The 23,235-nt window shown below is 56.5% G+C and overlaps 1 protein-coding gene across 2 annotated transcripts; it reads right to left on the bottom strand.

Annotated features, from left to right (window-relative positions):
• Positions 1 to 2,510: 2,510 nt before the first annotated feature.
• Positions 2,511 to 16,796, bottom strand: FRMD6 (FERM domain containing 6). Of its 2 annotated transcripts, none has more exons than XM_052696608.1 (14): positions 16,684 to 16,796; positions 10,657 to 10,841; positions 10,195 to 10,285; positions 9,973 to 10,115; positions 9,446 to 9,522; positions 8,736 to 8,922; positions 7,832 to 7,987; positions 6,986 to 7,051; positions 6,638 to 6,706; positions 6,382 to 6,556; positions 5,118 to 5,441; positions 4,896 to 5,027; positions 3,989 to 4,080; positions 2,511 to 3,897 (listed from the first exon to the last, which is right to left on the bottom strand). In XM_052696608.1, the coding sequence occupies exons 2-14, from the start codon at positions 10,753 to 10,755 to the stop codon at positions 3,613 to 3,615; spliced, it is 1,896 nt and encodes a 631-aa protein (XP_052552568.1). In that variant the 5' UTR covers positions 10,756 to 10,841; positions 16,684 to 16,796; the 3' UTR covers positions 2,511 to 3,612. The 2 variants fall into 2 exon arrangements, with proteins under 2 accessions (XP_052552568.1, XP_052552569.1); XM_052696609.1 differs by having other exon boundaries at positions 10,036 to 10,115.
• Between the last annotated feature and the right edge of the window lie 6,439 nt (positions 16,797 to 23,235).

Below are 23,235 nucleotides of genomic sequence, written 5' to 3'. Positions count from 1 at the left end.
TATCACACCCATAACAGGGTTGCAGGCTGCACATGGTCTCCCCATGCACATTTCCTGGAAGGAGAGGCGATGAGCCGCAAGAAAATGGGCTTCATTTACACAGCAATGCCCAACGGCTGATGGCTGAGGTCGGCAGCCACTGGGAGAGGCTGGGGCTGCCCCCAGCAGCACCCAAGGGTGCCCCCAGCACGAGACCCCAGAGAGAAGCACCCAAGCAGCAAAACTAAAATAGCGCTGCCACAGCGTTTTCGCCTTCTCAAACTGCATTTTTTTGTGCTTGGCTTCCCACTTAGTCCCAATGGTTCACATTCCAAGCGCTTCTAATTTGGATCTTAGATGGGAATTATTATTATCATTATTATTTGACTTGAAATCAGCTTTTCCCAATGGCTGATCCGTGGCTGTGACCAGTTCCACGTCGACTCTCTCGCTTGGGTTTGATGCAGAGATTGTCAGCCCTCCTGCCAGGGAGGTGGCGTTTGCACGTCGTCGAGCTGCAGATCTCAAATCCTCAGCCAGCCAGGCTGCCAGAACGATGACAGGAGATGCCAAGTCTGGAATGGAGGCAACTGGAGATGGAATGTGAGCTTCTCTGTGACAGCTAGAACTTGTGAAAGTGTCAAACTGGCAGCTGGGACATGAGAGCATCCCAAAGAGAGCGCTGGTGTGAGGCTGCATGGGGTGGAAATGGGAAGAGCCCTCTCCATGGGGTTAGGAAGGAGCAATAGGGACAAGCTGTCAGATGTCATAGAATCCCAGCACGGCCTGGGTTGCACAGGAGCACAATGCTGATCCAGCTCCAAGCCCTGCTGTGTGCAGGTCACCAAACAGCAGCCCAGGCTGCCCAGAGCCACATCCAGCCTGGCCTTGAATGCCTGCAGGGATGGGGCATCCACAGCCTCCTTGGGCAACCTGTTCCATGTCAGCAGTGCAGCCCTACCATTGCTTGCTGCCTCATGCTCACCCCTTCTGCATACTGCAATTAACTGTGAGAATCCCACACCAGCAGAAGGTGGCAGTCAGCAACTGAGAGCCCACCACGCTGCCCTCCTCTGGGCACACTCCCACCAATGATTCTTTTGGAGAAAATGGGGGTTTCTGATAACATGCCACAATTTTTGGAGCCTGCTGAATAGGTGCAGCCTGTGCAATGGGAGCCTCCTGCCATGGAATGTCCTCATTTTCATCTTCATCACCTTCATCTCTTCGTCCTCGTTATCCTCCTGTCTTTATCACCATCGTAACTTCGTACCTTCATCATCTTAGAATCAAGTCACAGACTCATAGAATGGGGTTGGAAGGGACCTCAAAGATCACTTAGTTCCAACCTGGGTGCTCAGCCCACTGCTGCTCCAGATACCCCACGTCCCCTCTCCATGCACACTCCCTTCCAGCAGAGGACAAGGAAAGGCTGGTTCATGGAATGAACACTTACTGCTCCCCAGGGTTGGAAACAGGCTCAGGGACCTGCTGGCAGTGGGATGGCACCTGTGACAATCTCAAAGCAATGGGACACAGCCAGCACAGTGTGAGATGGAGACCTTGTATGAGCCAGAGCAGAGAATGGCTGTGCTCATCACACTGGTGGCTGCTGTCCTCGAGGCCCTATGGGGGATGGGGACAGGGATTCGGCCCAGCTGCCACCCAGAGGTGCCACAGGATGGCAGCAAATGCCACCGCTTGGGTCAGGGCTGGGGATGGGGACAGGGCTGGAGACACCAAACCTGCCTGTCCCAAAGCAGCCATGCTGGAGCAGAGCACGGCAGATGTGGCCCGCTCACAGCATCCCTCCACGTCCCATCTCTTCTTTATGAGCCAGAGCTCCTCCGACCTCCACGGGGCACAGCGATGCAAACAGCAGTCACTTTATTGTCATTTCTGGCCGTGCCACCCAAGGCACACGGCGAAGGTCACTGTGACAAACCTGGGGTTCCCTATGCTTTCAGCTGTAATTTTTGGCCTCTGGTTTTGTAACACAGCCGCTTGCTCTCACGCCGTCCCGATGGGAGGATCCTTTCACAGAAAGGACTATTCAGTTTGCACAGACACACAGCTCCTTATTGCTGAAGGACCAGCGGTACCAAAGGCCACCAACGCCCATCCCGGGCACGTGCAGCAGCATGAACAGCATCTCTGTATCCCACAGCCTGGCTTTGGGGCTGGGGGATCTGCCAGCATCACTGAGCACTGCTGAGCAATGATTTATGCACTTCTGCCCCCGCAGAGGCTGGCTATGAGTGCGGGGCACCTTCCTGCCCACCCCACATCCCACCTTGGGATGCGGGGTCAGAGCCATCCCACGGCCTAGGAGGCTTTGGGGTGCTTCAGGAGGAACCTCAAAACAAGAGCGGGAGATTCCCTTGGATCACAGAGCCACAGAATGGCTTTGGGTTGGAAGTGGACCTCATCCCACTGCACACAACATCTGCTGAGCGCAGCTCTGCTCTGCTTTATTTGGGCACCGATCCCCCCCTCCCTCCCCAGCGTTCCTTAGAAAAATAAGATTGTGCTTATTTATAAAACAATATATATATTTATATATATTTATATATATAAGAAAACTTTCCAGTTTAAAAAAAAAAAAAAAAGAAGAAAAAAAGAAAAAGGTGGTATATCAAAATAGGGTAAAACTTTGGCCGTCGATCGCTAAACTCTGATTAAAAATCTCAATTAAGAAGGCATTGTGCTGTGATCATTGCATGGCACCCTCGTGCACCGTGCGTTACACCTCGGCTGCCTCCTGGGCACACATCACCGCTGAGCACAACTCCTGGATCCATAAAGGCTGAAGGATGCACAGAAAGCTCTGCGGGCAGAGCTGCGCTCCCAGTGCGGTTGCATACGTGCTCTCCTCAGTGGGAAGGTCCATTTTCTCCCCTTGGTGCTTTGGAATACAAATGATTGTCTGTATGCTTGGCTGGAGAGAGGCGTATATCCTTTCTGCAAAGGTATTTTGGAGCAGGAATACAACGAAGGTGGGTCTGTAAGATCCAGACATATATAAACATACGGACTTTGATATATTTATATATGTGGCTTCTATGCATCGGGAAGCATTATTGTGACACTATTACAGATGACGTTCTCCACTCTCCTTTGCCTTTTTGGGGGGCGTTTTTGGTTTCTGGATTTGTTTTTGTACAACAAAGCTCCACGAAGCCCCCGAGCAGCACTGCTCAGAGCCGGGCTCCAGCGTTGCTCCCCCATGCACAGACATCCCTGGTGCTTATTGCTTGATTCTCGCTTCCCATACTGGCCTTTGGGGTATTTACATCTCTTTGGCTTGACTTGGACGCAGCAGTCTGGCATTTTCTTCCCAGCAGACAGTGGCAACGCTAAGGACAGGGGTCGGGTATGGGGAGGATCCCCATCTTTGCCACTGGGAAACCACGGGTTGGCTTCGGCCGGATGAGCTCCTCGTGCTTCCCCGAGGTGAAACAAGACGATTCATGCACACACATCGACTTCCAGAGGCAGAAGGACGCTGAGGGACCCATCCCCATCCCCCTGAGCTCGGCCGTCCCCACGGCAGGGAGGGTCGGGGTTGGCCACAGTGGGGCTCGGTGGGGCCCGGACCCCCCTGGGCAGCAGCCGGTGCCGTCCCCACCGCCCTCAGACGACAAACTCAGGGACTTCATCGTGGGTGAGGTCCAGTGAGAAGTATTTGCTGGTCCGTTTGGCGGGGAAGCCCTCCTGGATGTTGAGGCACTGCCGGGCCAGGCAGCCGTTGCAATAAAGGCCGTCGTCGCCGAGGCCGTGGCCGCAGCCAAAGGTGAAGCTCTGCGCCGTGTCCTGGCACAGGTCTGCCAGCTGCAGGAAGTCCTTCTGGTAGAGCCGGATGTCGTCCAGGCTCAGGCTGTGCCGATCCGTTGATGTTTTGGGTTTCCTGCATGCCGTCTGCATGAGGGAAAGGCAGTCAGGGGTGTGGGGGGCTGCAAAATGCAATCAGGAAGGGAGGCGGGGGGTGAGGAGCGCTGGTGGCACCCACCTGGGGTAAGGAGTCGGTGCTCTGCCCACGGAGCTTCACCACCGTCTCTGAGGAGCTGGAGGTGGAGGAGCTGAGCTCCTTTACGATCAGCCCTGTGTGGAAACACAGAATCACCCAGGTGGGTAAAGACCTCCGAGATCCCCATCCCCAACCCGCTGCCCACCACCGTGCCCACCGCCCACATCCCTCGGTGCCACGTCTCTACGGCTCTGGAACATCTCCAGGGATGGTGACCCCACCTCTGCTGGGCAGCTGTGCCCCATCAGCTTGGATATTCAACAGAGGGAGAGGAGGGCACTCAAAAATGACATCCAAATCTAAAATTATTCCCTATGGCTCCATCTCTGCTACCTTTGTCCCCTTGTGTCCCCAGATGGCTCCCACCATCCCTGCTTGTTGACCTTTATTGGCCAACCTTGCCTTCTTGCAGGGGTTTCCTGCACAGATTTGTGCTTCACTTCCATAAGCATCACCCAAAAAAGTGAATCCCCCCCTAAAGAAAACCTCCACCTTTCTCAAGATTTTTACAGTTCTACCAGGCTGAATACGCCTCATCTCCACCTGCAGCCATGGGACAGATTTTCCCTGCATCCCAAAGGAATGCTCATGCTAATTTTGGTCTGCCCAGCACTGCATCTCACAGGATGGAGGAGGAGATGCAGGAGCAGAGGTGAAGGGGAGGGTCAGGTTGGATGTCAGGAAAGGCTGCACCAGAGGGAGGTGGGCATGGAACAGGTTCCCAAAAACACTGAGCTTTCCAGAGTTCAAGAAGCATTTGGACAACGCTCTCAGTCTGATTTTTGGGTGGACCTGGTGTGGAGCCTGGAGCGGGGCTCCATGACTCTTAGGGATCCCTTCAACTCAGAGTTATTGCGTGATTCCCCTATTCTATGGAGCGTGGCATTACCTGAGTGCCCGTTGAACTTGCGTGACAGCAGCATGTCCTCGGTGATGTACACACACATGTCGGGGCTCACCTCCAGCGCCAGCTCACCCGCTCTCTCCAGCTCCCGTGGGTCGTCCACCAGCATCTCGATCTCTGTGCCAGGAGGGATGGCGACGGTCACCTCCCCTCCTCCCTCCCACCAAGCCCACCGGCACCCAACCTGCACACCCTGCGGTCTCTCACCGTCATCCTGCAGATCCTCGTCCAGCCGCTCCTTGCCCCCGCTCTCCACCCCGGAGGTGTGGGAGCTGCCGTGGCTGGTCATGGAGCTGCAGGTCTTCAGCTTGCGGTGAACGCCGGCATCCTCGGGTCCCACGTCCCGGGGTTTGGGGTCAGCCTCGATGCCCGAGGTGTGGGAGCTGCTGTGGCTGGCAGTGGAGTGCCGGGACAGGCGCTTGTGCCGGATGCTGCCGGCGCTGCTCCCGCTGGCACGCGAACGCTTCTCCAGCTGATCCATGTCCAGGTCCAGAGTGTCGCTGATGTACGACTCGCGGTACTGCTTCTTCTCTGTCAGGATGGACACACAATGCACACGTGGCACCCAGGCACCCCCCGGTACCGTGGGACAACGATCCAGCTGGGTGGTACGCTGGGAGCCGGCCCTGCTTGATGGCATTTGGAGACCGCTGGGGGTGGGTGAGGAGCTTTGGGCCTGCAGGGCTCTGTGCTGTGTCCTTCCTTCAGTGGAGGAAGGAGAGAAGGAGGAGGAGGAGAAAGAGGGAGAGATGGAGGAAGAAGAGAAAGAAGAAGAGGAGGAGGAAGAATAAAAGGAGGAATTGGAGGAAGAGGAGGAAGAAGACAAGGAGGAGGAAGAATAAAAGGAGGAATTGGAGGAAGAGGAGGAAGAAGACAAGGTAGAGAAGGAGGACAGAGAGAAAGAAGAGGAAGGGGAAGGGGAAGGGGAAGGGGAAGGGGAAGGGGAAGGGCAGAAATAGGAGGAATTGGGAAAAAAGGTAGAAGATAAGGAAGAGGAAGAGAAGAAGGAGTGAGAGAAAGAAAAGGAAGGGAAGGAAGAGGAAAAGAAGAAGGGAGAGAAAGGAGGAGGAAGAGGAAGAAAAGGAGGAACAGGAGGAATAAGGAAAGGAAGGGGAATAGGAGGAACTGGAAGAAAAGGAGGAAGAAGTCAGGGAGAAGGAGGAGGTAAAGACAAAGATAAAAAGGAGGAGGAGAAAGAAGAAAAAGAAGAGGAAGAGAAGGAGGAGGACTATCTCATGTTTGTGCAAGGGCTTTCTGAGCTTGGGGAAGGGACAAGAGGGCTGGGAACACTGCACTGAAGCACTGAGACCCTCAGGGACCACAGCAGGGCATGCAACCATTTCCAGGGGTCTGCAGGCATCCACCACAGCCAGGGGAGCATTTCTGATCGGACAGAATCAGAACAGGACCATCACAGGAACCCGCGGGGCAGCTCCACATCCACACACAGGCAGGAACGTTGGGCACCTACCCTCGTTCTCCTCCAGCCTGCGGACCTGCCGCAGCACGGGCTGCAGGTTCATGTACAGCCGGTGGCTGCTGCTCAGCAGCTGCAGGAGGTGGCGGGAGCGCAGCGGGCAGCCCGTGTAGTAGATGAGCTTCCTGGCCGAGGGCAGCCCGTCTGGAAGGATCTCAAACTTCTTGCCCTGTGCAGAAGATGGGGAAGCTCAGTCCCTTCGGAGCGCCGCGCCACAAACCAGCGCTGCTGTGCGCGGCTCCGCACTCACCACAAACACCAGTTTGCCCACGTTGGTCCAGGGGAAGTCATAGAGCAGCTGCTTCTCCTCGTCCAGGTTCTGTAAGCAGATAGAGGGTGGTGAGGCACTGGCACAGGTTGCCCAAGGAGGCTGTGGATGCCCCATCCCTGCAGGCATTCAAGGCCAGGCTGGATGTGGCTCTGGGCAGCCTGGGCTGCTGGTTGGCGACCTGCACACAGCAGGGGTTGGAGCTGGATGAGCACTGTGCTCCTGTGCAACCCAGGCCACGCTGTGATTCTGTGATTTGATGATAAAGGTGGATGAGGGTGGCAGTGGGGGAATCCTGCAGGGATGGAGCTGGGAGCAGGAGCTGCGTACCTGGAAGATCTGAATGCCCCGCGTCGTCAGCCCCAGTGTCAGCGATGCATCCACCTCCCTCTTGTCCTGAGGGGAAATATGAGATGCTTTTAAATTTGTACCATAAAGGGCAAATGAGGGAAGGTTTAGGTTGGATGTCAGGGGGAAGTTCTTTGCTATGAGAGTGGTGAGGGGCTGGAACAGCTGCCCAGAGAGGCTGTGATGCCCCGTCCATCCCTGGAGGTGTTGAAGGCCAGGTTGGATGGGGCCCTGGGCAGCCTGGGCTGCTGTGAAATGTGGAGGTTGGTGGCCCTGCATGGCACAGGGGGGTTGGAGCTTCGTGATCCTTGAGGTCCCTTCCAACCCAGGCCATTCTGTGATTCTATGATAAAGTGGATAAATCTGCCTCCAAAACCCAGCTGTCCCTTCTGGTTTCCCCATCCCCTGCTGCAGCAGATGTTGCATGCTGGGCTTGCACAATTAATGATGCACACACACTGCAGGTTGCATCCTCAACTGGTCCCACCTCACCTCCCCAAAATGTCCGTAACTAAGGAGGAAACTCTGAAGGAACTTAAAGAAGGCTTTAAGTCGTGCCAGGGGAGATTCAGGTTGTATATTAGGAGTCATTTCTGCTTTGAAAGAGCAGTGCTGCAGTGGCAGCTGCCTATGGAGTGGCGGGATCACTGTGGGATCACCGTGGAGGTGACTGGACTTGGACTTGGACTGAGAGATACAATCAGTGGGCTGGGGAGGGCTGGGGTTGGGCTTGGGGATGAATAAAAGGCTGGATGGGGCCGTGGGCAGCCTGGGGGGGGGCAACCAGCCCACAGCAGGGTTAGGGCTGAGCAGCAGCCCCACTCCCACCTTGTACAGCCTGTAGTAGTGCACGGCCACGTCGTCCAGCCGCACGGCCTCCTTGATGTACTTAAGGTGGGCTTCGGAGGCCGTCAGGGCAAACTGATCCTTGTGCATGTTGGGGATGTGCTTCAGGATGTAGTCCCGGCCCCGCTTCGCCACCACCTGGTTGAAGGAGATGAGAAGATCATCCATGGCAATGGAAAATCGGAGCAGAGCCTTCTGCTGCAGAGATTTGCAGGGCTCAGTCCTTGTAATGCTCAACTTCTGGTGGCAAAAGCCCCATCAGCAGCACAGAACCAGCCATTCCTACACACCAGGCTTCCCACAGGGCAGGGCAGCCCTGCGGCCGTCATGAGTACGAAAAACAGCAAAGCAGGCAGATCTGGGGCAAAGCCAAGGAATATTCATCATAAATCAAAGCAGGCAGCAGCACCTACAGCTTTGATTCATTTTCCCATCCTGTCAGCCTGGGCAGTGGGACACCCTGGGGAAGGCTCAGCTTTTTGGTGTTGGAGCATTGCAAGTGCTGCCCATCGCTGCATCTCCTTAAGTCATGGATGTACCGGTCAGCTAACAACTGGGCTTGTTTGGGAGATGGGCTGTGCACAGGGACACCAGGGCTGCACAGACTGCAGGGGACACGTAGGGACGGCCGAGTGACACCACAGTGCCAGCTGGCACAGAGGGCAGCCCCGCAGTGAACACCCCCATAGCAAACACAGGGAAATCCCCATCAGCGGTGCTGATGCTACTGCCCAACCCCAACCCACGCCTACAGCTATTTGCAGCCCCACAGTTGTCACTGGTTATTAATAACCACAAAGTGTGGACACAGCAGCATCACCCCTCCTGCTGCAAGCAGAGTGCAGAGAGCAGTAGGAGACGCCTCGAGCCCCACAGCCTCACTTACCCAGGCAGGAAAATAGGCTTCAGGCTCAAAGTACTTCCCATAGTGCTTGTTGCGCTTGAAATCTCCCAGATCAGCTTGCAGGGCGAAGGCAGTGAGCAGGAAATAGGCTTCCTCTCTCAGCACACACTGCGAGTGCAGCACTTGCTTGCGCAGGTGCCAGTAGTAGTAGTACCGTGCTGTGCGGTCACTGCAGGGATGAGAAATTTGGGGATGCTGGAGGGGACCCCAGCAGCTGTGCGGTTTGCAGCCAGGACCCACAAAACCCCTACAAAACCCTACAACCCTACAGAAGCATCCCGACGTGGCCACCGTGTCCCCAGCACGTCCCAGAGGGGGGCAGACCTGACAATGGTTTTCTGATAGCTCCTTCCTGGCTTTGGGCACGTGAGTGATAAACTCCTAAATCTGATGTCCCCAACCCCCAAAATCACAGGATCATGGAACTGTTGAGGTTGGAAAAGACCAATCCCAGCCCATCCCCAGCATGCTCGTCCCTCAGTGCCACAATGTCTTTGTTATGGGATAGGAGGAGGGTCCCTGCTGGTTTCTGTGTTCATGGAGAGGGGTCACTTGGCACACAGATGGGGAGGGACAGAGACAGTACAACGGAGCTAACAGAAAGGGGTGAGCACTGGGGGCCTGAACACTCCTGAAAGATGTGCCATTTCCCACCAGAAATCTGGTTTTCTGGCAGTGCCACGGCCTCACACCTGATCAGCCGGCCGTTCTCCACGTAGTACTGCACTCGGAAGTGGATGATCATGGGGGGGCCAAACTGGTCGATCCCCTGGAACACAGAACACATTCAGGGTCCCTGAGGACATCCTGGTGTCACGCTGTGACCGCCAGTCCCCGCAAGGCACCTGGCTCCAGTGCTGCCCTCAGCACAAGGGCTGGTCTTGGCAAATCCCCTCCCCACCACCGCCTCTCATTTTCCCCCCAAATCTGCCTCATGTCAACAAACAAAGGAGATTTGGAGTTATAAAATGTAAAGGCTGGGTTTGAAAACCCCATCGGGTCGGCAGCCACATTCCCCATCCCTCCTCCATCCCATTCCATCCCATCCCTTCACCCACTGGGAAACAAGGGAGGAATAGGATTCCACACCACACGTCCCCACGTGGCGTGGTGGCACTGGGGTGACAGCCACCGAGCGCTGCCTTCACCCCCCACACCACCCAAAGGGGCTCTCAGCACCATGCCCACCCCCAGCCCGCGGCTGCGCAGGGACAGTGACCTGCGCCGGGGACAGAGGTGGCCTTAGTGCCGTCATCTCTCCATGCAACACCTCACCGCTGACCTTGCTGGCCTCCTTCTTCCACTCCTTGGGGCAGTACTTGTAGAGTTTCTGGGCCAGGTCCATGTAGACGTGCTCATTGTCTGGGGGGCAGTTGGGCAGGGTGAGCATCGCGACGCGTCCCCATTGTCACCGGGGCCATGGGGTGAGCCCCACACTTACTCTGGATGACGCTGAGCCCAAAGAGGTGGCAGTCCTTCAGCCTCAGGAGGTCACACACCTGCACGAGGAGCTCGTGGCATAGGATCTTCACCTGTGGAAAGCACACGTGTGCCCTGGGTGCAAACCACGGATAGCAGCACCCACCCCCGCCGTGTCCCCAAGCGCTGTCACCAGCTGGGATCCGGATCTTGGTTTCCCATGGGGACCAAAGGTGAGTCCCCTTTAGCAAGCCAAAGTGGGCAGAAAACGGAATCCTGGGGAGCACCAAATTAAAGAAAGAAGCCAAGTGTGGGAATTTTGTGCTCGGTGCCCGCGGTTCAAGAAGCTGGAGAGCGCGGAGTGCTGATGCAGAGGGATGTGCCATGTGGGTTTCTCCAGCAAGGAGAGGGCGACGGGCTCAACATCAAAAGCAGAAGCCAAAGGAGAGCTTGGAAAAGAGCACCCCAGGGCCCACAGGCTTACGTTGATGATGATGTTGAGGGAGTCGTCGTTGGGGAGGAAGATGCACACGCTGCGGCGGTCCTGCATGACTCGGTTGTTGTGGAAGGGCAGCTTGTTCATCGTGGGCAGCACGGCCGGGCTGGGCTGGGGGCAGTGGGCACCTCACCGGCAGGACGGGGCGGCCTCGGTCCCCACGGGCGCCATCCCTGTGGGATAGGGGTGCTCAGCCCCACGCCAGACCCCATCACGCCAGATCCCATCCCACAGCCCCACCCGTGGCACTGCTGGCCTTCCCTTGGGCAGCGTGGGATTGCAGCTCAGCCCCCAAAGCCTGAAGCAGCGGTTTTATCCTCTCGGCTCTAGTTCAGAAAAACCTCAGAAATGCCTTTCCTGGCATCGTAGAATAATAACCAAAAAAAGTCTCTATGCTGGGAACACAGCAGGCTCTTCTCTGCCATCTCCGGCCGCAGGACCCGCACCCCTTCCGGAGCATCCCTGTCTCACAGAAAGCCAGCAAGCGCTGGGTGAGGAGCCAGGGCACTGCCACCCCTCACAGCCCAGATCCCAGGGCAAATAGTCCTGGAGTGCTCTTTATGCCATCTCTATCCAGAGGGAAACAAATGCACGTGTGAAATAACGAGCGCGGATCTTTAGAATCAAAGCAAATCCTCTTTTTTTCTGAGGACGCCCCGGTGCCTCTCTCTTCACCAAATAATAGCTTTGGTCTACATGACAACATGTTTGGTTTCCAAAACCATTTCACTCTTATATTTCTACAGCAGAGAAAGAAGTGCCCCGAGGCGAGATGATGTTAGGTAGCTACTGGGGGTTAGCAGGAGTTGGGAAATCCAGAGGCTTTGCACCACCAAGGAGTTGTGCAGCCTTGGATCATGGCTGTGCCTTGTGCACGTGCATCACAGCCGTGCCTGCGCTGTAAATGTGCACTGCATGCACTGTGACCACGCAGCACGGCTTTTTGCCTTGCATCCATGCACTGTGGTCATGCATTGTGGTCACGCTCTGCATGATGCCCTGCATCCACGCAACGTGGCTGCGCACGGCGCTCATGCCTTGCATCTGCACCAAGCCCAGACATGATCAATCCTGACTGGGAGCGAGCAGCACAGTGGCCAGGCTTGTTTCAAGCTTCATTAAAAATCCCAGCAGGGAACAAAATGGGGCTGAAGGTATTTGGTGAGTGCCCACACCCCGGCCGGGCACCTGGCAGCTCCGGTGCCCGCTGCAGGGCTGGGTGTGATGCAGCTGCGGCCGGTGGTGGTGGGGAGGGCAGCACACCTCGAGGCTGGGCGTGCTCAGTGCCAGCACCCTCTGCACCCACTGCCACCCAAAGGTGCCCCTCAGCCCCCGCAGCACCGCCCCAACGCAGCTCCCCAAAAAACGCCCGCCGGCACCGGGCGGAAAGGCTTAAAAAAGGGAAAAGAAGCCCCAACGTGCTGTTGTTGGCTAACCCTGAGCCGGGGGCAAACTCCATCTCTCTGCGGTCGATAGGAAAATTCCCAGCAAACAGGTATTTTTCTCCCCGTGTGCCCAAACAAGCACTGACACGAGCACTGAACATGCACGGCTGCGGGCTGGGAGCGGCACGAGAGGATTGCAGCCAGGCTCAGCCCCTCGGATTCCATTATTTGTAGAGAGATCCCCAGCAAACTTTCCCCACGAGTAACTTTGAGCAGCCAAGCAAAGCAGCTGCAAAATCCACACGGCACGGAGGGCTCAGGCTTGGCACAGCTTTATGTTGGTGCTTTCCCTTTGGGAACGTGGCTCATCCCCAAGACGCACCCATAACGCAGCACTCGGGTCCCCCAGCTGCACCATATTATATCAGTACACCCTGCTCATTTGCTTGCTTTTAATAACTTCTGTCCCATCAGCTCTCTCCCCCCCTCTGCCCGTCCCCAGCTTTTGTTTCAGCGCTGCTGAGCCACAATAGCGGCGAACGAAGGGATTACGGGAGGGCAATCGGAGAGGAAAAGCAGAACAAAGTGCAGGGCTGGATGGGAAGATGAATTCACGGGGCAGGAATTTCTTGTTTGGAAGAGTTCAGAGTCGGTTCTGCCCCACATCACAGGGCGCAGGTATGCGCAAGCTGTTCCTACAAGTTGTAGGGCCGGCGCTCAGCGCAGCGTCTCCGAACCCGACAGCCACATTAATGCACGCTTGCGGTCGCCCCGTAATTAAAATCGTCTCCGATTCTCCACGAACTCAACAGTTTCCTCATAACGAACAGAGGGAGATGAAAGAGCCCTTCAGTGGGAAAAAAGGGCCGGGTTATAAATATGGCATTACTTCATCCACCACAATGCTGCTTGGGTGCTGGGCTGGGGGCCAGCGCTGCCCCCAAAGGACTGCAGGGACCCCACGGCCATCAGCTTGGGGACATCTGGGGACATTCAGGATTCCAAACTGGCCCCCTGGGTGCATGCAGTGCTCCGTCCCACAGGACAAAGCCAGCCTCGTTCCTTGGGTATTTTGGAGATACTGAGCATCGTCCCAAAGCTTCACACAAACCACCCCTATCAGAAACCAAAAATGCATGAGAGCCACTCGGGTCTCCACCAAGGAGGAGCTGCAGGGCGGCTGGCACCCGGCTGGAAGCAATTATCCCCGCAGCAGAGCCAGGAGGAGGAGAGCTTGGAGCTGTGGGTTATACGAGGAGAGCAGGGAACAGAGGGGCTTTGTGCGCCCCGGCACCTCACGCCTCGCCGCCCCATTCAACCCCCCACGCCTTCCGGGGCCTTTGTGAAACATTCCCCAGCCCTGTTAGCACCAAGGCAGGTGTTCCCAGTGCCTGCAAGACAACACTTCCCAGTGCCACCAATGCAGGATTTCTGGGAGCCACCAAGATCTCCTGGTGCCACCAAGGCTCCCTGCGTCACCAAGGTAGGATCACTCCTTGCCACAGAAGGAGGGTCTGCCAGCATCAGCAAGGCAGGATCTGCCCGTGCCACCAATGCCTCCAGTGTCACCAAGGGAGGATGTCCCAGTGTCCACAAAGGAAGATTCTCCCAGTGCTCAAGATGCAGGACAGCAGCTCTGGAGGATGCACACAGAGGGAAGCAGTGCTGCCTCCACTTCCATGGGGAGCGAGTCCATGCTGACAGCAGCACCCGGAGATCCTGTGGATCTTGGCCTTGGACTTGCTGTGGGTTCTGCTCTCCAACCACAAAGCAGCCATAGGGAGCAGGGTAATAAAGAGCCATTTCCAAACTATGGAAGTCCCTACGAAAACAAAACCCAAGCCCTGCAGCAGCCTCAAGCCTGAGCGGTGCCTCAAACCAGGGCGAGCTCCCCAAATGTGCTTTTGGGAAGGCTCAGAGGATTTCTGTACAGAAACCCCTTTTGGGAGCCCCATATCCCATGGCTGTGCTCCGGGCAGGAGCTGAGCTGCCACAAAGCAGCTGGGGCTCAGCTCCACGCCCCCCACTTACACCGTGGTGTAGCCCCAGGACAGGGCTGATCTGCCAGGGGAAGGAGATGAGGGTTCATAACCACACGTGGGGAAGCACTGCCCTGCCCCGAGCCCCAGTCCTCACCCACGGGAGCGGGTTGGTGGTTGCAAAACCGCCCATGTCCCAGGCAGGATGTGCCAAAACAAGCTCCATTTTACACCGAAACGAGCTCCATTTTATGCCAAAACGCACACAATGATGCCTTGAACACCGACAGCCCCGTCCGCTCCCTCCAGAGCTCACAGCATCTCTGTGTCCGGCTCCGGGTTGGGGCAAACAGAGCTGCAGTCCCCCATTGGAACCCCCCCGGCCGCCCCAAATTGCTCCATGCAGCCCTAAAAGCACCGTCGAGGCCGCGCTCGCCCTTCCCCAGCAGGGCCTGAGAAACGTCAGAAAATAAAGCATCAAACTAAATTAACGAGCCAGGCAGATATTTTAACCACAGCCACAATTTGTATATTCCATCTGGAGTCCACAGCGCTGCTTTTTTATTTATTTAATTTTTTTTTTTTGGGTCTTTTTTTTTTTTTAGCAGGAGGGAGCTGACATCATCTTAATTTGAAATTCGCATTTATTTTTACATCTGGTCTGAATTAATCCTTTCCAGAGTGCCGACTTTTCATGTCGTGGAATAATTGCTTACAGATTCGGGGTTCGGAGAGGCTGAATAAACCCGAGCTCCAATGAAAGGACCCCTTTACAAACAGCAGCCAAAAGGCAGTGCCTATAACCAAACCCCGGAGCGCCTTCGGGACGTGGGGTTTTACACAAAACATTGCTCTCAAGCAACAGAGACCGAATCAATCCGCGTTCAATCAAGGAATGACAGAGCCTGGTGGAAAAACACCGACGCAGCACAGAGCAGGAGGGCTCCGTGCACAGCCAGCGCGTCCAGAAGGGCTGTAAGAGTTTGGCTTTAAGGGTAGAACAGCCCAGCGGATGGGGAATGCTGAGCCACGGGTGGGGAAAAGCTGGTTCTGATCTGCAAGATGACAGCAAACACATCTGGCCACGTCCTTCCCGCTGCCACCACCGCGTCCCCACAGCCAGCCTGTGACCACGATCACCTCAGTGCCTCCTATGGGACGTCCCAGCGCTGGTCCTGCGGCGATGGCACCCATGGGTGAGGGCATCCATGGGTGAGTGGTGCTCAAAAGCAGGAGGAGCCGCAGATAAGAGAACCCACAAGCGTGGCTACCAACACGCACCAGGATCCACGGGCAGATCCCATGGGTGACACATCCTGTGGGGGAGTGCAACCCACCAGCAAGGGGACCCGTGGGTGAGGAGAGCGGCCGGTGATGGGAGCCGTGGGGGAGAGGTCCCATGGGTGAGTGCAACCTACAGGCCACATGGGAGAGCACAAACCATGGGTGATGGGAGGTATGGGTGGATGTAACCAATAGGCAATGGCACAGTGGGTGAACAAAAGCCATGGGCTATGGACCTACGAAGATCAGCCATGGGTGATAGGATGTATGGGGGGATGTAACCCATGTGTAACGGGACCTAAGGGTGAGTGTGACTCGTGGGGGATGGCACCTACGGGTGAACATAACCCACGGGTGATGGGACTCAAGGTGAGTTCTCATCGTCCACAAACGATGAACAAGGACTCACAGGTGAGAGGACCCCATGGTGAGATATCCCATGGGCAATGCAACCCGTGGGCGATGGAACCCACGGCTGGATGCCATTCACTGGTGATGGAACCCATGGGTGAATGCAGCCCATAGGTGATGGGACACATGGATGAATGCAAAGCACACGTCACGGGACTTATGACCAAACGCAACCCACACACAAGAGGACTCACTGCCAACAAGAACTTAGGAGTGAGGGGACCCTGTGGCGATGGGATCCACGGGTAAGAGCACCCGTGGGCAAGGGCAACCTATGGGCAATGGGATCTATGGGTGAAAGTCACCCATGGGCAACGGGACCCAAGGGTGAATGCAAACCATGAACAAGAGAACTCATAGACAAGAGGATCCACGAGTGATGGGACCCACGGGTGAATGCTAAACCAAAGGCAACGGGATCCACGAGCGAATGCACGGATGTAGGGATGTTGGGGGAATGCAACACACTGATGATTGCAACACACCAACAACAAGACCGACAGACAAGAGGCGAAGGGACCCACTGGTGAGAGGACACACAGACAAGCACGGTCCGTGACCGAGCGTGATTCCCAGGCAGGGGAACCCACGGGCAGGGATCCCACGGGCGAGGGGTCCGGGAAGCGAAGCTGGGGCCGGGGCGGGGGTTTGGCGGAGCAGCCCCGCCGCTGTTAAATTTCAACTCCCTGCGACTGGCCAGAGGAAATGACTCGCATTCCTGGAAAATGAAGCCACTCGCAGTTCTCCGGCACCAACTCAGCTTCCGAACGCAACAAGCCGCCGCGACGCTCCCCGCCGCCCACCGCCGGCCCGGGCCCACCCGACACAGCCCCAGCGGGCCGCCGGTGCGATGGCTGAGCCGTGCCGAGCCGCGCCGAGCCGAACCGAACCGAACCGAGCCGCGCAGAGTCGAGCCGGGCTGGGAGCGCGCTGCGGGGCGCCGGGTGCGCACCTACCTGCGGCTCCGGGGACCGCGCACCGTGCCGAGCCGAGCCGTGCTGTACCGTGCCGTGCCGAGCCGAGCCGAGCCGTGCCGTGCCGTTCCGTGCCCAGCCCAACACGCCGCCCCCGCCCCTTCCCGGGCCGCACCGCCCCGAGCGGCACCGGCACCGCCTCCAAGCCGCCTCGGCGCTGCGCCGGGATAGGAGGGGGGCAGCGGGCAGCCCGGGGGGGCGGACGGCCCCTGGGCCGCGGGGGGCTGCGGGGGAGGGAGTGCAGCCCCGGGGTCCCGAGGGTGAAGCTGAGCATCGCTGCAGAGGGAGGCACGCAGCCCCGGCTCCCGGCGCTGTTTTTCGCAGCCCATCCCGTGCCATCATCTTGGGAAGGGATGCCCCGTGCCCGGCTTGTGTCCCCGTCGCAGCGCCCTGCCTGTCTCCAGCACCCGTCTCAAACGCTCAGACCCTCTGCGCTGCCACCGTGCCACCGAGGGAGGTCCCAAAGATCCCCACGCAGCCTTTGAGTGGGATTTCCGTGCGGTCCAAACCAACCACTGGGCTTCCGAGCATACGATGTCTGGGACTCATAGAATCATGGAATGGATTATATTGGATGGGACCTTAAGAGCATCTCGTTCAATCCCCTGTTGGTAGCCACCCATCAGATCAGGTTGCACGGTATCCTATCCAAGCTGGTTTTGGGCACCTCTTTGGACAGAGAGCCCTAAGATACCAACCATGCCACCAACACCCTGAGTGGACGCCCAGGAACCATCAGGACCGCAGCCTGATCCTGTGGCAGCTGCCTCTGATGCCCCAGCAGCTGCACCGTGGATGCCCTATGCACACAAAGGACACAACGTGCACCTGTGTGCTGCTCTCCATAGGTGACCCGGGACCAGAATAGCAGCAACAGCCCCATAAATTAGCAGCAAAGCATCTCCACCGCACTCCTTCCTCCGAGGTGCCATATGGCGAGGTTGTTTTGGGAGGAGTTATTTATTCCTCACTTTTAAGCATCTATAGGCATCCTTCGGGCTGACCTGCGAGGCCGCCTCTGCCCCCGCAATCTCTGCATGGCTGTGGGAGAGAACAGCCGCTCGTTCCCGGACCTAAATAAAGAGCAGCTCTGTTGCAAACACCCCGACTCTCCTGCCTGAAATCTGTTTTCAGCCCAACGGATCAAGCTGGGTTATTCCATGATGCGAGTGCACAGTGCTGGCAGCATGGAAAAACCCAGCCTGGCTTTTGGTGTGGGCTCGAAATCCTTGGGTCCGACAAGGAGGAGTGCAGGGTCCCTACAGCCGGGGAGGAAGAACCTCATGGAGCTGCACAGGTTGGGGCTGAGTTGCTGGAGAGGAGCTCTGCAGAGAGGGACGTGGGGGTCCTGGTTGGCCAACTGTTGACCAACAGCTGACAAACGGTTGACCGATGGTTGGCCAACTGTTGACCAACGGTTGACCAACAGCTGACCAATGGTTGGCCCTGAGGCAGCAGTGTGCCCTGGAGGCCAAGAAGGCAGTGGCGTCCTGGGATGCATGGAGCACTGCCAGCAGAGTGAGAGAGGTGCTCCTCCTGCTCTGCTCTGCCCTGGGGAGGCCACGTGGAGCACTGGGGGCAGTTCTGGGCTCTTCAGTTCAAGACAGACGGCGGCTCAGTGACGTGCACAGGTTCCATTTGTGGCACAAATGGAAGAACTCGTGGCCAGCTCATGGAAGGGGTCAGAGCAAACCTCTCAGAGCCACACTGAAGGCATTTAGATCCTTCCTGGGGCACTTTCTTATAAGGGACAAGGCAACGGTGACCCACGTGGCACCGCAGTGTGGGACATGCAGCAGCCAGCATCGTGCTGAGCAGCACCATGGGGCAGCGCAGGGGGGAAAGAGCTCTGCCCGGAGCTGGGGGTTGAAGAAAAAATCTTACATAAATTAAAATGATGCATAAATTTACGGGTGTCAATGCCAAGTTTCAGCAACCCGCGTTGAGGAACCTCAGCCCCGTGGCGGTTATGGAGGGGTGGGGAGGAGGAGGGCTGGTTGGTAAGGCTCAGATGCAGATATGTTTCCCAACCTTGCTTAGAACGGCGGCGACAGAAGTGGGTGTGGATGGATCTCCTACCAGCCTCTACACCAAATCTGGAATACTCTGCACTGGAAGGCAGCCCCTTCCCCACTGCCACCCGTTGGGAACAAGGTGCCCCGCCGCAGAGGCTCTGGCACAGCCAAATAAAGCAGCAGAAAGAAGTTTCGCATGCCAGCAAAGCGGTCCATAAACACAAATCTGGACGCAGCGCCGTGGATCCCGTGACAAATGCAGACAATTTCAGGCCAGGGCCACGAGCACCTCCCTTCTGCGGGGAGAGCTCGGAAAGATGGACGCGGGCCAGCGTCCGGCCGGCCTGCCTTCCTCGTGGAAGGAAAAGCCCCAAGGACGCAGGCGACAATTCTCTTTCACAATTCTGTGGTTAAGGTTGCCAAAAATCCCAAGAAGCGGAAACGCAGATGGAAAATGTCACAGAAGTGGAGGCTTTTTTCTTTCTGTTGGTTTTATTCTCTTGTTTTCGTTATTTTCGTTTTTAAATCTGGGCTACGTGCATGGTGAGGTGCATCCCGGGGAAAAAAATGAAAGGATTTGTGGTTATGAGTGAAAATGCCACTCTCATAAAGCAGGCAGCATTTTTCACAGTGGATGTGTTTACACGGAGAGGATGGGAGACAGCAGCTGCTCGCCACGACCCTGCATTATCTCCACTCGAGTCTCTGTGCACAGCGTTTCAATATCAGCATTGTTACTGGCAGGGATGGCAGCACAAGCATGAGAGCTTCCCTTATCTCACGCATATTTTCCCTACGATTTTGCTGATGGGACCAAAATGACAAACGAAGCAACAGAGTAACGAGTTGATTCATCCTACCCTCAGCCCCCAGCTCTGTGCAGAGCTCATTCTCCCCTGCACTGCCCCATGGTGCTGCTCAGCACGATGCTGGCTGCTGCATGTCCCACCCTGCGGTGCCACGTGGGTCACCCTTGCCGTGTCCCTTATAAGAAAGTGCCCCAGGAAGGATCTAAATGCCTTCAGTGTGGCTCTGAGAGGTTTGCTCTGACCCCTTCCATGAGCTGGCCACGAGTTCTTCCACTTGTGCCACTCGTTTTCATAAATGCTGACCCCTCGGGTGCACATTTCCTTGCGTATGAGCCTTATCCCGAGGCACACGCATGGCCCTGGGGTGCACACAGGGACAGGGCTGTCACCTCCATGCAGGGATGTGCGGCACAGCCATGGCTCCAGCTGAAAGCAGGGCACAGGAATCCCCTGCAGACAGCACGCAGACAGAGGTGGGAGGCTGAGGGATGGTTTCTCAGCCCATAAAGGGAAGAAAATAAATAATGAAGCCCTGCTCATCCCTGTGCAGAGCCACAACAGCTGTGCGTTGCCATGAACTCCGGTGTGGGGCTGGGCTTCACCGTGTCTTTGCATTTCATGGGGGGTTCCCAAGGAAACTCAACCTGTCCCAGTTCTTTGGTAGGTGGTGAGTGAGCCCAGCACCATCCATCCCAGCACGTCCCAGTGCAACCCTGTGCATCTCAGCATCCCAATGCATCCCAGAGTGCATCCATGGAGAGCCTGGTGTTGCCTCAGCTCTTTGATAGTGCATCCCAGTGCAACCCAGTATACTGTGGTGCATCCCAGTGCATCTCAATGCATCTCAATGCATCCCAGAGAGAGCCGGTCCCCACCAGGCAGGAACCAGCCCTGGATGACACCCAGGCTTCATGGAGTGATGCTGGGCACATCCTGGAGACACAGGGCTGGCATGGAGTTGGCAATGCAGTCTTCAAGGCCATTTCTCTCAGCCATGCCAGGAGTGGGGCACAAGGGCTGGCCCTGCTGGGTGCTGGGATGGGATGGCTGCTGGTGGCACACAGCCACAGCACTGGGAACTCAGTCACCCACAGCCCCACTGCACTCAGTGGGGTTCTCAGGAGGGAGGACAGACCCCCACACCTCAAGGGAGCCAGACCCCCATACCTCCCATTCTGTTCAACCTGATATTGCTTCTCCTGGGAAGTCAGCACAGCTGAGCAGTGAAATAAAGCTGTTGTTTATGGGGCTGGAAAAGGAAAATCCACCGTGAGCGCATCAAGTGTTGGTAAAGCCTTCAGGCCGGGGCCAAGCTGGGATTTGGGGGGTTTTTTGGAGCTCTGGACTTGCCTGTTGTTTTGGTGTGTTGTTTTTTTTTTTCCCCAGCCTGCTGGAGCTGCTGGGAGTGGTGGAAACGTGCAGTAATGCAGGAAAGGCAGCAGTGCGGGCAGGAAGGAGCACAGAGCAGGAGTATTTTTAGCCCGGCTGTGCGCCTGCTCACAGCTGCAGAGATGGTCCCATCCGGAGCAGGGACACAACTCCCTGGGGGGGGGGGATCCAAAATGCAGGGCTGGGAGTGGGGAACCGCACTGGGGCTGCGCTATGGGCATGGTCAGGGATTTAGGACTATGAGACAGCAGAGAATCCACAGCACACAGCCTATGAGACTCCAATCGCAGCCCCCTGCCCAGCGGGTTTTAATTATGTGCTCATATGACAGAGGGTTCTCCCTCACTCGCTCACATCTGGAGGGCAAACTGCAGGAACGGGGTGGAAAGTGGGGTCAGAGAGCATCCTTGCACCCCTGCTGCTGGAGGTGCTCCAGTCTGCTCTCTCTGCTGCAGCTGTCGCATCCCATTTGCACCCATGCGTTTGGACCCACAGCTCTCAGCAGCCACAGGTTCAGAGCAGTGCGGGAGGACCTCCCCCTCATGGCAGGAGGATTGTGGACCCATTTGGAGCTGGTCCCCAGTGGGGTCACTGGCACGGCGGTCCCACACCCAGCCAAACTCAACAGAGCTCTGAAAAATTGGGCTGAGAGGTGAATCCTGGCTAATGTTTATCCAGCAGGCTCCCACGGGCTGGTTAATGCCATGCAGCTAATTAGCAGTATCCCTGCAGCCCTGCATCCTTACCCCCAGCTCTGATCATTCCTCTTAGATAAGACAATACTCAGGTGCCTCCCTTGGCACGTACGCACACATCTGTAACGCAGGACAAGGAGGTGCAGGACTACAGATGCATGTCTGGGGGATGCAGGAGGAGATGTGAGGGACACAGGAACGAGCAGATGGTTTCCATCTGGATTCCTTCAGACAGAGGAAATAGCTTCAGTGGATGCCAAAGGGAAGCTCTGGGATGTGCAGCTCCGGATGCGCCCGGACCACCCGGCAGCGGGCAGTGCAGTGCTGTGGGAATCCCATGGGATAGGATCACACCCAGCACTGACCCTACCTCTTCAGGACAGGCTTTCTTTGCTTCCAGACCCACAGGAAACTCCTTCCCCGGGGCCTCTGGTTCAAATCACTGCGTTCATCCACATATAACCAAAGGAAGAGAAAATGCCCCACCTCCTCTCAGCACTTTGCAGCACCACAGCCCCCCGGGGTCATTTCCCTCTGCCCCATCACAGTACCCAGCCGTGTTCTCTGCCCACAGCACCATGGAGCAGCTGGGAGGGCTGCGTGGGGGCTGTGCACCCCCATCCTTTACTCCATCCATTCCCCATTCCAGCCCAAGTGGCCACAGCCATTGCTGCCCCATAAGGACTCTCGGGGCTTCTTTGTGACTTGGTGCTGATCTGGCATTGCTCTCACACACTCAGACCATCACCATACTGTTAAACCTCGGGCAGGTTTTGGGAGGCTGCGCACAGTTGGATTCCCATGGAGTCCTTCCATGTGCTCTCCTCCAGGTCCTCACCCCAAAATTAGCATGGGTTACACCGTGTTGGGTACCACCAGGATGGGGACCACTGGGATGAGTGCTACCAGGATGGGTACCACTAGATTGGTACCATTGGGGTGGGTACTACAAGGATGGATACTGAGATGGGTACAAATGCAGCCCCAAACCCCTCTGGCCAGCACTGCCTGTTTTCCATCACCTCAAATGCAAATCCACTCAGTTGCTGGAAGTCATTTAACTCTCCAGGGATATCAGCTGTTGCTGCTGCAGAAGTGCACAGCAGGGATCCTACTAGGAACTCACAGAATCAAGCTGGAGAAACAATGTTCAAAATGCTTTTTTTTTCTTTCAAGTAGAAGCCCCTACTTTTCAGTATAATCAGGTCAATTTCCAAGGAGGAAAAGGCCTTTTGCATTTCTCCATCACGGAGCTCAGCAGACACTCCTACCTGCAGAGCAGGATCGGAGGCTTCAGTCACCTGCCCCTGTTTGTGTTTGTGATCATGTTGGATCCTAAGCTGCTGCATTAAAAATACAATTAAAAATTTGTGTCGGGCCTCACACCCAGCCTAAGCCGATACCGCAGCTCCTCCTGCCCATGTCCATCAGACACTGCAATTACCAGCACAGCCCTGCAGCAGGGATTGCTCAAAGCTCTCCTGCCAGAGCCTGTGTTTGTGCTGCTCCTTATGATCCAAAATAGGTCACTTGCTGCTGAGAGATGGAGTCACCCGAGGCATCTCATCTCCATGGGAAAGACTGAGGTCTGCAGGGCACAGCGAGACCAGCAGCCATTCTGGTGGC

This window comes from Tympanuchus pallidicinctus, unplaced genomic scaffold (genome assembly GCF_026119805.1).
Source record: "Tympanuchus pallidicinctus isolate F22 unplaced genomic scaffold, pur_lepc_1.0 scaffold3, whole genome shotgun sequence".
Classification (NCBI taxonomy): Eukaryota; Metazoa; Chordata; class Aves; order Galliformes; family Phasianidae; genus Tympanuchus; species Tympanuchus pallidicinctus.
The sequence above is the reverse complement of the archived record's forward strand: the minus strand, read 5'-3'. Positions and strand labels throughout refer to the sequence as shown.

Bases quoted from the DNA above. Each gene is read 5' to 3' on its own strand.
- FRMD6 (XM_052696608.1), bottom strand. From the start codon at position 10,755: ATGAACAAGCTGCCCTTCCACAACAACCGAGTCATGCAGGACCGCCGC. The intron at 10,286-10,656 runs GTAAGCCTGTGG...TGCTTTCCACAG, and splicing joins CCCTCAACATCATCATCAAC to GTGAAGATCCTATGCCACGA. The intron at 6,557-6,637 runs GTGAGTGCGGAG...TCTTCTGCACAG, and splicing joins TGGGCAAACTGGTGTTTGTG to GGCAAGAAGTTTGAGATCCT.